Here is a 15,636-nt window from a genome sequence, read left to right on the forward strand (position 1 = left end):
ATACATTTCCACATTTACTCAGGCTGCTGACTGAATTCAGTTTCTTCTGGCTGTAGGACTTTGTTTTCCTTGCTGACTATTGATAGGGGAGCCACCCTCTGCTTCTAGAGGCTTTTTTTAAGTTCTAGCACATAGGCCCCTATGTCTCCGAATCAGCAATGATGTGTCAAATACTTCTCATGCTTGGAATTAATCCCTTTCTGTTTTGTTTTGGGTTTTATTTTTGGAATTGCTCCCTTTCTTAAGGTCAACTGATTAGTAACCTTAATTACATCTGCAAAATCCCTTTGCAACATTACCTGGGTGAGTGTTCAATTGAGTACCAGGAGGTGGGACTCCTAGACAGAGTTGACCTGGAAAAAAAAGATAGGGGCTTATACCGAGGCATTAGAAATGGGAATGGAGGAGAGAGAATGAGGAAAGGTGTTAAGGAGGTAGATCCGAAGACCTTGGTCACTAATGAGAGGGGTGGGGAGAGAGGGCTCCAGGGACATGGACTTAGCAGGGCCAGGAAAATGGGGCCTGTGCTTCTGCAGAGGGTGATGACAGAGGAAGCATGCTGATCCTGGCTGGTCAAGCCTCGTCACAGTGAACTGAACTGTGTCTCTCTGAAAGCAGGTGTGAAAGGGCCAACACAACAGCACTGAATTGGAGGTCTGCATGGGGAACAGGCAGATACTGGATGCCTTCCCTCTCTTCATCCTGCCAGTTCACCTTCTGTTGTTGTTGTCAGTTGCTAAGTCGTGTCTGACTCTTTGCAGCCCCATGGACTGTAGCATGCCAGGCTTCCCTGTCCTTCACTGTCTCCCAGAGTTTGTTCAAATTTTGTCCATTGAGGCAGTGATGCCATCCAACCATCTCATCCTCTGTTGCCCACTTCTCCTCTTGCCCTCAATCTTTCCCAGCATCAGAGCTTTTTCCAGTGAAGTGGCTCTTCACATCACGTGGCTAAAGTATTGGAGCTTCAGCTTCAGCAAGTCCTTCCAATGAATATTCAGGGTTGATTTCCTTCATGATTGACTGGTTTGATCTCCCTGCAGACCAAAGGACTCTCAAGAGTCTTGTCCAACACCACAGTTCAAAACATCAATTCTTTGGCACTCAGCCTTCTTTATAATCCAACTCTCACATCCCTTCATAACTACTAGAAAAACCATAACTTTGACTATACAAACCTTTGTTGGCAAAGTGATGTCTCTGCTTTTTAATACACTATCTAGGTTTGACATAGCCTTTCTTCCAATTTTGTGGCTGCAGTCCCCATCCACAGTGATTTTGGAGCCCAAAAAAATATAGTTTTCTTTCCAGAGGAACTATACCAGAGAGGCAGCCGTCTTGGAAACATCAGGGTTAGTGGAGACAAAGAGAGAAGTGTTATGCTAGAATACACTCCCTAGATCCCTGTATTGGCTCAGCTGCCACACCAACAGTCATATGTTAATTTAGAATAGGCAGGAGATTAGAGGAGTCATCTCTGAAAAGATGGACTAGCCTCAGAATGAAGACAAAGATATATTACTTTGGGGGAATTCTCCCAAAAGCAATAACTAGATCTCCCAGTGTGATGATTTGTCTACTTGTTTGCAGGTTATACCCAAGCTCAGAGGCTGCAGTCAGCTTTTGAGCAGCTCACTCTAAAAGCCAGTATCACCAGCCATTGTATGGGTTCCTAAGTGGGTTCCCACTTGTTGGAGGGCAGGCCTGATTCAGTTGGAAACCTTTTTCATCATATAGCCACAGCCGGTCAGGTCGGCAGCCTTGAGCCCAGCACTGTTCTCACTGGTGCAGCCACTTTCCAACTCACTCCTCTCTTACTGCAAAACTTCCTTGGTGCATCTTCCGTGACCATCCCCACCCCAGATCACTTCAGGAGACAACATTCTTCCTTCACTATTTGTCAAAATGGGGATTCACCGTAATCCGTTTGAAAGTTGGTATGTTTATGAACTTAGCAGACCTCAATGGAAAATTAAATATTGGTAACACAACTACGTTTGAAAAGTTGTCAACAAACCCACTATGAGGCTGGTTGATCTGTTTCTTGTAGTTTCCAAACATTTGTACTTAAACATCTCGTAGGAAAGCCAGAGGTTATTTTTAGTTCTTAAATCTCTGAATAAATTTCTCAGCATCTTTTAAAGTTACTGAATTAAGTTTGTAAGCTTTTAAACATTGAATAATACCAAAGGCAAGGCTTAATATCTCATTGCCCCTCAAAGCTAGGAAGCTTTTAAGTTCATTTAGAATCTGCTGGAATACATTAGCAAAATGCTTTTGGGGAGGGAATAAAATGATTGAAGAAATGGTGTGTGTGTGTGTGTGTGTGTGTGTGTGTGTGTGTGTGTGTGTGTGTAGGGGGAATTTAGGAGCTAAAAGGGCAAGTTAAAGAATACTAAAAGAATTCACTCTGATTCCTTTTTGCTTTAAGAAAGACACACAAGTAGAAATGCAAACATGTGAAAAGATAGTCATCATTCCTCTTAATAGGAGCAATTCAAATTTAAAGCTATTAACAGCAGACCAGTCTCCGTTAGCAGAGACGTTTTAACTGTTCTACCTTGTGCTAGTGTAAGTGTGAGGGACTGGCATCCACTGCTGGTGGGGTCTGTAAATTGGTAGGGCCTCCCAGGCGGCTCAGTGGTAAAAGATCCACCTGCCAATGCAGGAGATGCAGGTTTGATCCCTGGGCCGAGATGATCCCCTGGAGGAGGGCATGGCAACCCACCCCAGTATTCTTGCCTGGAAAACTCCTTAGAGGAATTTTTAGCAAGAGGTCAGAGGAGCCTGGCGGACTACAGTTCAGGAGGTTGCAAAGAGTCAGGCTGCTGCTGCTGCCGCCACCAAGTCACTTCAGTCGTGGCCGACTCTGTGTGACCCCGTAGACGGCCGCCCACCAGGCTCCCCCGTCCCTGGGATTCTCCAGGCAAGAACACCGGAGTAGGTTGCCATTTCCTTCTCCAATGCATGAAAGTGAAAAGTGAAAGTGAAGTCACTCAGTCATGTCTGGCTCTTTGCGACCCCATGGACTGCAGCCCACCAGGCTCCTCCATCCATGGGACTTTCCAGGCAAGAGTACAACTGAGCACTATATAAATTGGTACCAACCCAGAAGAGAACAATGTGTCAAAATCTATCCAAATTTAGAGCACCCAAGATCTTTGACTTAGCAAGTCTGCTTCGGGGAGTTTATTCTACAGATAGTTCTTGTATAGAAAATAGGGATATTTGGGATAGGACTGTTTATTACGGCATTATCTGGGATAGCAGAGTCTAGAACAACCTAAATGGGCATGAATCAGAGACTACTTAGATAATGAAATAACATGAAACCATTAAAAGTATAGAGCGATCTTATGTGTGCTAATATGGAAGGATCTCCAAGAATGTATCTTTAGGCAAAAAGAGCAAGGTGAAGATTAGTGTATAGTATTCTACCTTTTGTTTTCGTTTTAATTTTTGTTAGAGAATAGCTACTTTACAATGTTGTGTTTCTGTTGTACAGCAAAGTCAATCAGTTATATTAATACATATACATATAGCCTTTTTTGGATTTCCTTCCCACTTAGGTCACCACAGAGCATTGAGTAGAGTTCTCTGTGCTATATAGAAGACTGAGTAGAGTTCTCTGTGCTATATAGAAGGTTCTCATTAGTTATCTATATTACACATAGTATCAATAGTATATATATGTCTATCCCAGTCTCCCAATTTACCCCACCCCCTTCCCCCTCCCTTGGTGTCCATGTTTGTTCTCTACATCTGTGTCTCTATTTCTGCTTTGCAAATAGGTTCATCTGTCCATTTTCCTAGATTCCACCTATATGCATTTATATACGGTATTTCTTTTCCTGACTTATTTCACTTTGTATGACAGTTTCTCGGTCCATCTATGTCTGCAAATGGCAGGTTTTTTCCTTTATATGGTTAAGTAATACTCCATTGTATCTATATACCATATCCTCTTATCCATTCCTCTGTTAATAAACATTTAGGTTGCTTTCATGTCCTGGCTGTTGTAAATAGTGCTGCAGTAAACATTGGCATGTATGTATCTTTTGGAGTTACGGTTTTCTCCCAGTATATGTCCAAGAATGGGATTGCTGAGGTCATATGGTAGTTCTATTTTTATTTTTTTTAAAGGAGCCTCCACACTGTTCTCCACATTCCCGCCAACAGTGTATGAGGGTTCCCTTTTCCCCATACCCTCTCCAGCATTTATTGTTGTAGATTATTTTTTGATAAACACCATTCTGATCAGTGTGAGATGGTATCTCATTATAGTTTTGATTTGCGTTTCTCTAATTATTAGTGATGTTGAGCATCTTTTCATGTGCCTCTTGGCCATCTGTATGTCTTCAAAGAAATGCCTATTTAGATCTTATGCCCATTTTTGATTGGGTTGTTTGTTTTTTTTGATACTGAGCTGCACAAGCTGTTTGTATATGTTGGAAATTAATCCTCTTGTTGGTTGCTTAGTTTGCAGATATTTTCTCTGATTCTGAGGGTTGTCTTTTTATCTTGTTTATGGTTTCCTTTGTCATGCAAAAGCTTTCAAGTTTAATTAGGTCCCATTTATTTATTTTTGTCTTTTAAAATAAAAAAATATAATGGAGAGTGACTGCTAATGACTATGGGTTTCTTTCTGGGGTTATAAAAATGTTTTGTAATTAGATAGTCATGATGTTACCGCCTTGTGAATATACTAAAATGCACTGAATTGTAAACTTTAAAATAGTAAATTTTATGATATGTGAATTATATGACCATAAAAATACAAAGGAATAAATTAAAGGTATGCATGCTCCTGTGCTCAGTCGTGTTCAACTCTTTGCGACCCTGTGGACTGTAGCCCACCAGACTCCTCTGTCCAGATTTCCCAGAATACTGGCGTGGGTTGCTATTTCCTCTTCCAGGGGATCTTCCCGACCCTGGGATCGAACCCATGTCTCCTGCACTGCAGGTGGATTCTTTACCACTGAGCCATCAGGGAAGCCCCCAAATTAAAGTTATACACCTTTACAAAGAAAAAATGAACTGTTTCTAAAAGGATGTATTGAAAACTGGCAAAAGATGTAGTTTGGGGAAGTGGGGAGAAAATGATGGGAATGGAAGGGAGGCTGATTATCACCACACACAGCAGTGTGTGCCTTTAAATTTCTGAAATATGCATTTGTATCACCTAATCAAAAATACCATACTTTATAGAAAGGGAATCTGTTAATTATTAAATATACTTTAACAATATAAAAGCAATTAAAAAATTTTTACCTATAAACTGTACAATTCCATTGTGATTTAACTTTGGTTTTATTGTCAAGTTACCAAATGAAGTATTTGAGAATATGAAGAAATGCATGTTTAGAGTAATTTTTAAAGGAAACTGCAGTTTTTAAAGAAAACTGTAAACCACTCGAGAAACTAGGCCATGCTAGTTAGAAGGAATTAATTGGGTAATTGCATTTCACCTACTTAAAATCCCCCATCGCCTGTAACTGAAGTAACTTCCTCTCTCCTTCCAGTCCCTAAACCATTAGGTGGTATTGATAGTGTTGTGTAATAAGGTTCTGAATCCCTTGTCAAAAGTGGCTTTGTTTCAGTGGAGGATTCCATAAACCCTGTATGAGCTGATAATAATGGAAACAACCTTGAGATTATACACAATATGACTGAACCTGAGTAAAGAGAATAACTTTATCCAAATACGATGATACACTATTATAACTGATTAAGGTGATATGAGGAGCCTTGAAGAGAAGGCCAAGAGGTAGGTAAAAATGCAGTTAGAGATGTTCTGCATGGCTTGGCAAGCAGTTTACCTACAGCTGCCAGTGATACATGAATTTGATCATTTCTTATTCCCACACCCACTCCTTTTTTCCCACGAGTGAAACTGGTCTAAAGGATATTGACTGACTCTTGAATTTCTTAGAAAAATAAATCTTCAGAAAACTTATTTGGCACAAAGAGATGTGTTTACCACACATGGAGACCAATGTAGAGGAAGAAACTCCCGTTCCCTAATTTAAGTATTAGCACGATGAACAGACTTATATATTCCTTTTTCTCCTACTGCTTTTGCAAGGAGCAGTGTGAACATGAAATAGAGAAACTCTTAAAGGACATCCACTTCATGTGTAATTGTTTCAGATACATAACGAAAGAAGATGTTGCTGCAGCCTCGATGGACAAGGTGAAGAATGACGGGGGGCATGTCCGACTGATCACAAAGGGGCCCAGGCCAGGGGACCCTTCTACAAAGTAAGAGGTTTTTTACTTGTCCGGCATAGTAGTCCTAAGACTCTTTCTTTAAATGAATGTATTCATTTCTGTAACAATAGTTTACCTCTGTGTGACCACTTTACACATTAGAAAAAGCTTTCACAATGTAATAGCTCTTCTGTCCTAGCAACTCTGCGAGGCTCCTGATGCCCTTATCTTAGAAATTAGAGATCAAGAAGGTACCTCACGCCAAGTGGGTTATATGACCTGCCCCAGGCTACCAGATACTAGTACTGAGGTCCAATCTGGGCTCTGGCCCCCAGTCTTGAGTTCTTTCTATCATAAAAAGGTTTTTTTTTTTTTAACACTTCTAACAGCAAAGTAGCTATTGTAACTCCCATGCAGGACTTTTCAACATTCTTGAATAATGTACCTTTTCCTTTAGTTTAACAAAGGAAGCTTATGTCCTGCCATGTTTCATCTCTAATTTTAATTCTATCAACTCCAAGTTTACCTGTAGGAGGCACATATGTAGCAAGTCTCCCGTTCTCATTTCTATCAGCACTGTTGGTTCCCTGGTTCTGTGACTGAATGGATGTGAACAGTCTGTCTCCTGAAGGCCAGCAATATTCAGATGTTCATGGAAATCTTGGTGATGGCCTCCTGGTCCTAATGAAGTGTGTGACCCAACACATTGAGTGAGCAGGGTGGCCTGTCTTTTCCCAAACTGAAGAAGCATTTTCTAACTTTTCATTTTCCATCTTCTCCAGACACCTCAGAGTCTGTGTAACTTGAAGACATCTAAGTTCCAAAGAGAGGGAGTGTATTTGTATTCAAATTAATTTTTCTGAACACACCATTCTTTCTTTTCCTTGATGTGTAATAGAGTGCTGACTATAGCTATTAATATTTCATCTCCACAGTGAATCACAGAATCTGCATGCCCTATATTTACTGTTTGTCAGTACAGAAACTTTGAAGACCTTTATATGAAGTAACAATGATTTAAAATAGAGTAAGCCTTAATTAATTACCTATTCAATGTTTTGCCCCTTCTAGAGAATTTCTTGAAGGTGGAGAATGTGTCCCATTTCTAAATCCCTGCACGGCCCAAGGTGATCTCATTCTGAAGGCTTCTACATTCAAAGGCTATTTGCAGGCTGTGGATAACGAAGGAAATCCACTTTGCCTTCGCTGTCAGCAACCCACTTGCCAAACTAAGCAAGAGTGTAAAGCAGATGCTTGGGATTCACGGTTCTGTTCTCTGAAATGTCAGGAGGAGTTTTGGATTCGATCTAATAATAGTTACCTGCGAGCCAAAGTATTTGAAATTGAACATGGTGTGTGTCAGCTGTGTAATCTGAATGCACAAGAACTCTTTTTACGTCTGAGAGATGCCCCTAAAAGTCAGAGGAAGAGTCTTCTGGATGCTGCCTGGGCCTCAAAGCTCCCGTTAGAACAGGTAAGTTTTAATCACTGACTGATAAAGACAACATTGCACTGAGTGATGAATATTGACTCATTTTCCTCTTAAAACCTTTTTAATATGGGAATTCTCAGATATATTTACAAAAGCAGAATAATGAACCCACACACCTGTCACCTGACTTTACCAACATTTTGCTATTCATTTCATGTTTCCCTCACTTCGATTCTTCTTCTCTCCTGGAATTATTTTAAAGTAGATCTCATACTGCATTTCATTTCACCCTTAGATACTTTCATTATGTACCTTTCACAGATGAAGACTTTCTTTCTCCCTCCCCTTTGTCTTTCTCTCTTAAATATAAACCCATAGCCCAATATCCATTATCACACCCAACATAATTATAATTCCAGTTACAATAAGTCCATGTTTGGTTTCCCAGATGATCTCAAAAATGCCTTTTTAAAATTGCTTTGTTCAAATTAGGATCAAAATATGACCTGCACATTGGATTTGGTCACTATACCTCTTATGTTTCATTTAATCTGTAATATTAACCCTTCCCTTTTTTTACACCACTGATTGTTGAAGAAACTGGGTCATTTGCCTGCGGGATTTCCCACATTCTGGATTTGTGTGTGGTCCACATTCTGGACCTGTATCCTCATGATGTTCTTTGACATGTTTCTGTCTTCCTGACTTACTGAATAATGGTTATAAGATCTAGAAGTTTAGTTAGATTCTTTTTTTCAACATTTTTTAATGTGACTATTTTTTAAAGTCTTTACTGAATTTGTTAGAGTATTGTTTATGTTTTATGTTTCTATTATTTGGTCTCAAGGCACGTGGATTCTTAGCTCCCCAACCAGGAGTCGAACCTGTACCCCCTGCACTGGAAGGCAAAATCTGAACCACTGAACCACTAGGGAAGTCCCTAACTAGATTCTCTTTAGATTATTTTGGGAAGAGATCTTAACAGATGGTACTTTGCATTAGGAGGCACTTAGGGTCTGGGCATTCCACTTTTCATGATGTTAATATTGAGTAACAAGGGGTAAACAGATAATCCCTAAAATGTAATTCATTACAATGTGAAAAAAACTTATATTTGTTTATTCTATTGTAAAATGTAGTTTATTATAAAATACTCTTCTCAGCACAGTATTCTCAGTATCCAGTTTGACTTCCAAAACTCAGCTGGATTTCCAATGTTGTGATCCAGGCACCTCTAAACTTCACACTAGAGCAACATGTGTGAAATGTATGCTTCATTTTTAAAAATGACTCTATAAAAATATTGGATAAATTCCAGCAAAAATCTTACAGTTTTATTTACTTAGTATTGCTGAATTAACTAATAAGCATTTCTGCAAAGGTGAAGTAGCATGACTTTCAGAGCTAGAGAAATACGCTATTCCCCTAACAGTATCCAGAGCTCCTGAAAGATCTAGTCTAGTTGGTGAGCGGCATGTGACACGCATCCCAGAGACATCAGCCAGACTCCAGCTACTGTCTGCTGCCTCCATGTGGAGACTTCCAAAAGACACAAAGAAATGACGTATGGACATCCAGAAGGCAGTCTGTCCAAGAATACAGGACGTAGCATACATCTAGACAAGGAGTGCTTAGACAATAAGCAGTGCCCAGGGCACAGATGGGGACGACCAGGGGAACATGGGGTGATTCTTTCCAGAGGTGAGTTTAGGACGTAGAAAGCTGGCCCCAAGTGATTTAGAATTCTTGGGAAGAATAAAGAAGCACCTTCTGGATCACAAAATGTCACAGTGGAGACTGCTCAGCGCAAAAGATTTGGTTACAAACGAGACGACCAAAATGGATGTTTTTTTCCCTAAGAGTATGCCACCTGCTTTATGCACAAGGCTGCCATATGACATTGCCTCTAACAATGCCAACCTCAAAAATAAAAATCAATATATATCTTCTAACCAAAGTTGGGAAGTTCAGTGTAGAAGAGGGAAAATCAGTCCATCTACAGTGGAGTTCAGGTAGACCGTTTACAGCTCCAGTTTGCTGCCTCCTCGGGCTGCGCTCTTGGGCCAGACACTGTTAAGGTCCCTGTGCTGTCTGAGGGCCTGACAACTTTCCTAAAGCACTTCAGAGATGTGTCACAGGTTCCCATGGCCAGCAGCCATGAAGTTGATTGTAGAGTCTTCCTTGTTCAAGACCAAGGAAATAAAAACCACTTGCACACTAATCTTTGTCCCATTTAAACAACTCTGTCTACACTGCTATGCTGTGAGCTGTGACCTCAGATCAAATGCTAAAATAATACCAATTAAATGTCAGTCATCACTGGTTAAATATAAAGTGTGTCTACAAGGACTGGCCTAGGTAGTGTCTACTTTAAATGAATATATTTGTTTATTCCAAATATGCAAGTTACAGAGGTTTGTTCTAGAAATTTGATTCCAGTCCATGTAACTTAGGAGGTTCTCAGGTAATTGCAAAAGTTCTAGATGATCACTATTAAACTGTCACTGGTACAAGTACACATGCACTTAGGTCAACAATTAAAGACTTGAGTTCAGTAATACTCAGAAGTTTTCCATTTCTAATCTTTTTGTCAGTTTTGTTTTAGTAACTATATAAACTAGTTCAAAGGTGCATAAGCAACTGATTTTTCCCAATCTGTAAGGAGGCTTGATATTTTACACTTGCTTGTAATTTTTTCAAAATGGGTTTGGGTAAGGGAGGGGGACCTTTTTCAGAGACATATTTTTTTATTGCTTTCAAATTGCTAACCTAGAAGGTTTTTCTTTCTCACAATAAAAGCTATAAAAAACCACCCTAATGTATTTTTCCCTGTGATTTTGCTGTGTAAACATGATGGCACAATTCAGAACCAACAGTTCCCACAGTGTATGTTGAAAACTGCTGATGCTGTGTTCTTATTACAGCTTAATGAAATGATAAGAAACCCAGGGGAAGGGCATTTCTGGCAGGTGGACCACATCAAGCCTGTGTCTGGTGGAGGAGGGCAGTGCTCCCTGGACAACCTGCAGACCCTCTGCACAGTCTGCCACAGAGAGGTCAGTGATGCCTGCAGACACATCTGACTCCATACTAAGACAGCTAATTGGAAATTGTGCATACAGGTGTGGAGGACTATACGGATGAATCTATATGGTCTGGGATCTGAGACGTGTTTTGTTCTTTTCATTACCTACCACTTGAGTTTTTTCTTGAGGTCTATACAAGTTCTCAGTCACAGATGAAAAAGAAACTGCTTCCCTTTCGATTTATTCTAGGACCAGGAAATTTTCACCACTACCTAGAAGAAAATGAATACAACTTACATATTGCACAGTTTTGAGAAGACCCAGACCCTCACACTAGAAGTTCAGTCAATTGGGACAGTGGCATATGTTTGCATCTGCAACTAAATATGTCCTGAAATATCTGAGAACATGAATAAATTATCTCTAGGACCAACTCAGTTCCACATACAGGCATTACACTGTTGACCTAAATATGAAACCTATTAATCTTGGTACATCTTGGAGCAATTACCTAGTGCTTAAAATGAAAGGAAAAGAATAACATAATATGGTCTGTCAACTAGGATGAATTTTTAACAGGTAGTTAAGCAAAAGGTCGCAGGATCTACCTGTTAAGATATAATCCTAGAAAGCAGCATACATTTAATGTGCAACTTTGTACCCAACTTTTTTTCCACTTATGGCAAAATTTAAGCATTTCCCCATGTTCCCATGATAAGCATTCAGTGTTTATCATCTAAAATGGCTGCATATTAGTCTCCTGACTACATCTCTACTATAGTTACGCCATTCCCATCCTGATGAACACTGAAGTTGTTTACATTCTTCAGTTCATATACACAATGCTGCCAACCACATTTTTTTGTATACAAACTATTTTTTACATTTCGAGGTTGTTCCTTAAGATACTCAGTTGTAAAATCATTGAGTCAAGTTTTAAGATTTTGAGTCAAGTTTTGAGACTGCAGGAGATGAATTTTCTCCATGCTGTTTTCCAAAAGGATCGTACTCAGATATGCTCCTTCGATCCTGGTGGTGAAAAGTGCCTGTTTAACTGCACTGGTATTGCTGCTGTGGTGAAAAAAGAATTATTTTGTTTACTTGTAATTTTTTCAAAATGGGTTAGGTAAGGGGGAAAAAAATCTTTTTCAGAAACATATTTTTTATTGCTTTCAAATTGCTAACCTAGAGGCTTTACGTTAAAGACCCTGATATTTATAAAAATGCTAATCAACTGTATTTACATTTTGAGAATTTTTTAGATCCTTTGCCAGTGTTCATATCATATGAGTACTTTCTTAGCCTCTTTTTAATATTTCAGATTACTCAATTTATTCACAAATTTTATTGTGTAAAAATTATGTAAATACCTTTTACATAAATAGGATCATGTCATAAAAAGGGCTTTATTTTAGTTTTAACCTTTTTTTCCTCTCCGTACCCCTTCTACCTGGATAACTTCACACATACATGGACTTCAGTTGGGCAAAAAGGTCATTTGATTTCTCAACTGTGCAAACTGCTGGCACAGTCAAGATCTGTAAGAAAATTAAGATACAGCAAAACAGAATGCTGTGCCTTCTTGTAATCACCTTTTTAGAGTCTCATGAAAAATGTTATTTATATTAGCAAACGAATCCAATTCTGGTCTATCTCATTTTGTTTTTTTGCACTGGCTTGGCTGTTAGGTTGGGAAAGGCTTTCAAGCCCAGCGAACAGGAGGTAGGTGGGCCCTGCACACACCTAGACCTCAGAGTTGTTGGCTTAGTAACCCTACTAAGGGCAAAGCACTGGTACATGAGTGTGGTGATAATGTATGTTTTTTTCAGAATTAACAGAGTTTTTGAGTTGCTATAGCCAGTACTTTAATTCTAACATGTGTACACATGCATTACTTTTTTTAACTTTTAGAGAACTGCCCAACAAGCCAAGGAAAGAAGCCAGGTGAGAAGACAATCTCTAGCATCAAAGCATGGATCAGACATCACACGATTTTTGGTAAAGAAATGAAGCATAAACATTTTAAAATGGATAACATATGGTTTGTATGTGGAGAATTCACCAAATATTTTTTGTGCTTGTCTAATATTTTAAAAGTGAAAAATTTCAAAACACAAATCAAGAATTCATCTTCCCTTTTAATGTTAAATGCTTTTCATGTAATACTTTTTGAAAGTACTTAAACTGAAATACAATACTAAATATTTTTATGATCTTCTTGATATCCATTATATTTCAGTAAAGTTTTGTTAAGCTTTCAATTTCCACTGACTATACCTTAATCACTGTATTGTGCATAGACTGTTTTTGAAAAATATACCCAATTACTTGAAAAATGCTGCTGGGTTAGTATTGGTCATAGACTGCTAGATGCCAAAATGCAACATTGTAAAGCCATAAGGGAAATTTTGGAGGCAAATCATTATTCAGGAATTCTAGACCAGTTATGACCTCCTTGCTTAGTATGCAGGAGAGATTCTTGTTCACTAAATGCCTCCAAAATGAACCTGGGGTGCATATTTTGAGTGTTGTCTTTCTTTTATTTCTTAGCCAGTTGTCTTTATTGAAAAGATGCTTTTGAAAATAACCTAATTGGACCCATGGTGTTTGTGGACAATTCATGGATTCTGGCTGAAGTAACTGTTAAAACATGTTTTAAAAAACCAAAATGCCATTTAAACTTCATTTTTAAATTTGTCTTAATGCATAAAACTAGGCTTACTGTCAAAGCATTTTTTGTCTCAAGGTTATCATTTTCTGGTTTTAAAGTCCTATTTTATTAAACGGGTATTCCTGAAATCTCTTTTAAAAGAGATGATGATGATGATAAAACACTTTTTCTAAAGTATGATCAGATGGAGAGAAATATTTAAAAACTGCAAGGGTAACATTAAAATGTAATTGATACTCAGACATAAAAGAGTGATGATGAAAGAAAACCAAGATATAATCTGGCAATACGTCAGAATCATGAGAGAATCAGAATCAATATGTCAAAACTCACAAAGTACAGGGTCAAGGGAGAACTACATTCACAAAAGGCCTGTTTGCAAATACTGTTTGGATGTAACATTAGTTTGAGTACTCTTTAGTTTTAATTAGTAGCTTGTATTTCACAACATGGAGGACTTATATTTGTATAAATATTATACAATCATTAATCTTCCAGAGTTTTTTTAAGTTTACAATATTTCATTGACATGATGTAACGTGTGTTTTCAGTCGTGTCTGACTCTTTGTGATCCTGTGGACTGTAGCCTGCCAGGCTCCTCTGTCCATGGAAGTTTTCAGGCAAGAGTACTGGATTAAGTTGCCATTCCCTTTCTCCAGGGCTTCCTGACCCAGGGATCAAACGTCTCCTGACCCATGTCTCTTGCGCCTCCTGCATTGGCAGGCAGATTTTTTTTTACCTGTACCACCTGGGAAGCCCCTTGTATGAAATCAAATTTTACAGTTCATTTTTAAAACTAGTTGGGCTTTCTTCGGCCTTCTTTCTGCTTTGCTGGTCAGGCTGTTTGCAGTTTTCTGCCTCATTGCCAGGGTAACCAAGGATCCCTCACAGTTGAGAGCTGAGAAGCCAGCATGCTACTTTTCCTCCAGCATGAGATATTTGCAAGTGAGGCTGGTCTAAGTAGGTCAGATTTGAGTGGAGCTTGCTCTTTAGATCAAACTAAAGTGGTAATTCTAGGGAGAAAATTCTCAGTGTGGGAACTATATGAGAGTTGGAGGTGAAATGACCCATGAAGATCATTTCTCTCTATGCCAGATTTCAAAATGCCAGTTAAAAATGCGATAAGAGCATCAAAACATTACAAATAGGGCTTCCCTAATGGCTCAGAAGGTAAAGAATCTGCCAACAATGCAGGAGACCTAGGTTCAATCCTTGGATCAGGAAGATCTCCTAGAGAAGGAAATGGCAACTCACTCCAGTATTCTTGCCTGGAAAATTCCATGAACAAAGGAGCCTGGTGGGCTATAGTCCACAGGGTTGCAAAGAGTCGGACACGACTGACTTTCACTCACTCACTCAGGAGATATTTAACCAAGGAGATGAAAGCTTTATACACTGACACTGCACGTCTTTGGTGAAAGAAACTGAAGAAGACACAAACAAATGGAAGAAATTCCATGTTCCTGGATCAGAAAAGTTAATAGTGTTAAAATAGCCATACTACCTGAAGCAATCTATAGATTCATGCAATCCCTATCAAAATTCCAGTGGCATTTTCGAAGAAATAGAAAAAAAAGTCCTAAAATGTGTATGGAACCAATAGCCAGAGCAATCTTGAGAAAGTAGAACAAATATACCATTTTTCTGCCCATTTTTTGATTGGGTTGTTTTTTCGATATCAAGCTACATGAGCTGTGTGTATATCCTAGAGATTAATCCCTTGTCAGTTGCTTCATTTGCAGATATTTTTTTCCTATTCTGAGGGTTGTCTTTTCCTTTTTTTATGGTTTCCTATGCTATGCACAAGATTTCAGGTTTAATTAGGTCCGATTTTTATTTTTAATTGTTATTACGCTAGGAGGTAGATCAAAAAAGATACTGCCGCAATTTATATCAACTGTTCTATGTTTTCTCTAAGAATTTTATAGTATCTAGCCTTACATTTAGGTCTTTGGTCCATTTTGAGTTTTTTTTGTGTGTATGGTGTTACAGTGGGCTCAAATTTCAGTCTTACATGTAGTTTTTCTAGCACCACTTAACGAAAAGTCTTCCTCCAATGTAAATTCTTCCCCTGCTTGTCACAGATTAATTGACCATAGGTAGGTGGGTCTATTTTTTTAATTTTATTGGATTGTAGTTGATTTACAGTGTTGTTAGTCTCAGATGTACAACAAAGTGATTCAGTTATACATATACATATATGTTTTCATTCTTTTTCAGATTCTTATATAGGTTATCACATAATATGGAGTTCCCTGTCCTATATATACTAGGTCCTTGTTTGGTTATCTATCTTATAT

The 15,636-nt window shown here is 38.7% G+C and overlaps 1 protein-coding gene across 5 annotated transcripts in view; it reads left to right on the top strand.

Annotated features, from left to right (window-relative positions):
* ZRANB3 (zinc finger RANBP2-type containing 3) overlaps window positions 1–13,397 on the top strand; it is a 296,619-nt gene extending 283,222 nt beyond the window's left edge. For all 5 annotated transcript variants that reach the window (XM_042243938.2, XM_060410091.1, XM_012138942.5 and 2 more), the window contains 4 exons: window positions 6,148–6,258; window positions 7,279–7,681; window positions 10,564–10,695; window positions 12,577–13,397. In XM_042243938.2, coding sequence (XP_042099872.1) covers window positions 6,148–6,258; window positions 7,279–7,681; window positions 10,564–10,695; window positions 12,577–12,675 — 745 coding nt within the window. In that variant the 3' untranslated portion in view covers window positions 12,676–13,397. The remainder of the gene's footprint in view (window positions 1–6,147; window positions 6,259–7,278; window positions 7,682–10,563; window positions 10,696–12,576) is intronic.
* Window positions 13,398–15,636: the final 2,239 nt, after the last annotated feature.

Source organism: Ovis aries, chromosome 2 (genome assembly GCF_016772045.2).
Source record: "Ovis aries strain OAR_USU_Benz2616 breed Rambouillet chromosome 2, ARS-UI_Ramb_v3.0, whole genome shotgun sequence".
Classification (NCBI taxonomy): Eukaryota; Metazoa; Chordata; class Mammalia; order Artiodactyla; family Bovidae; genus Ovis; species Ovis aries.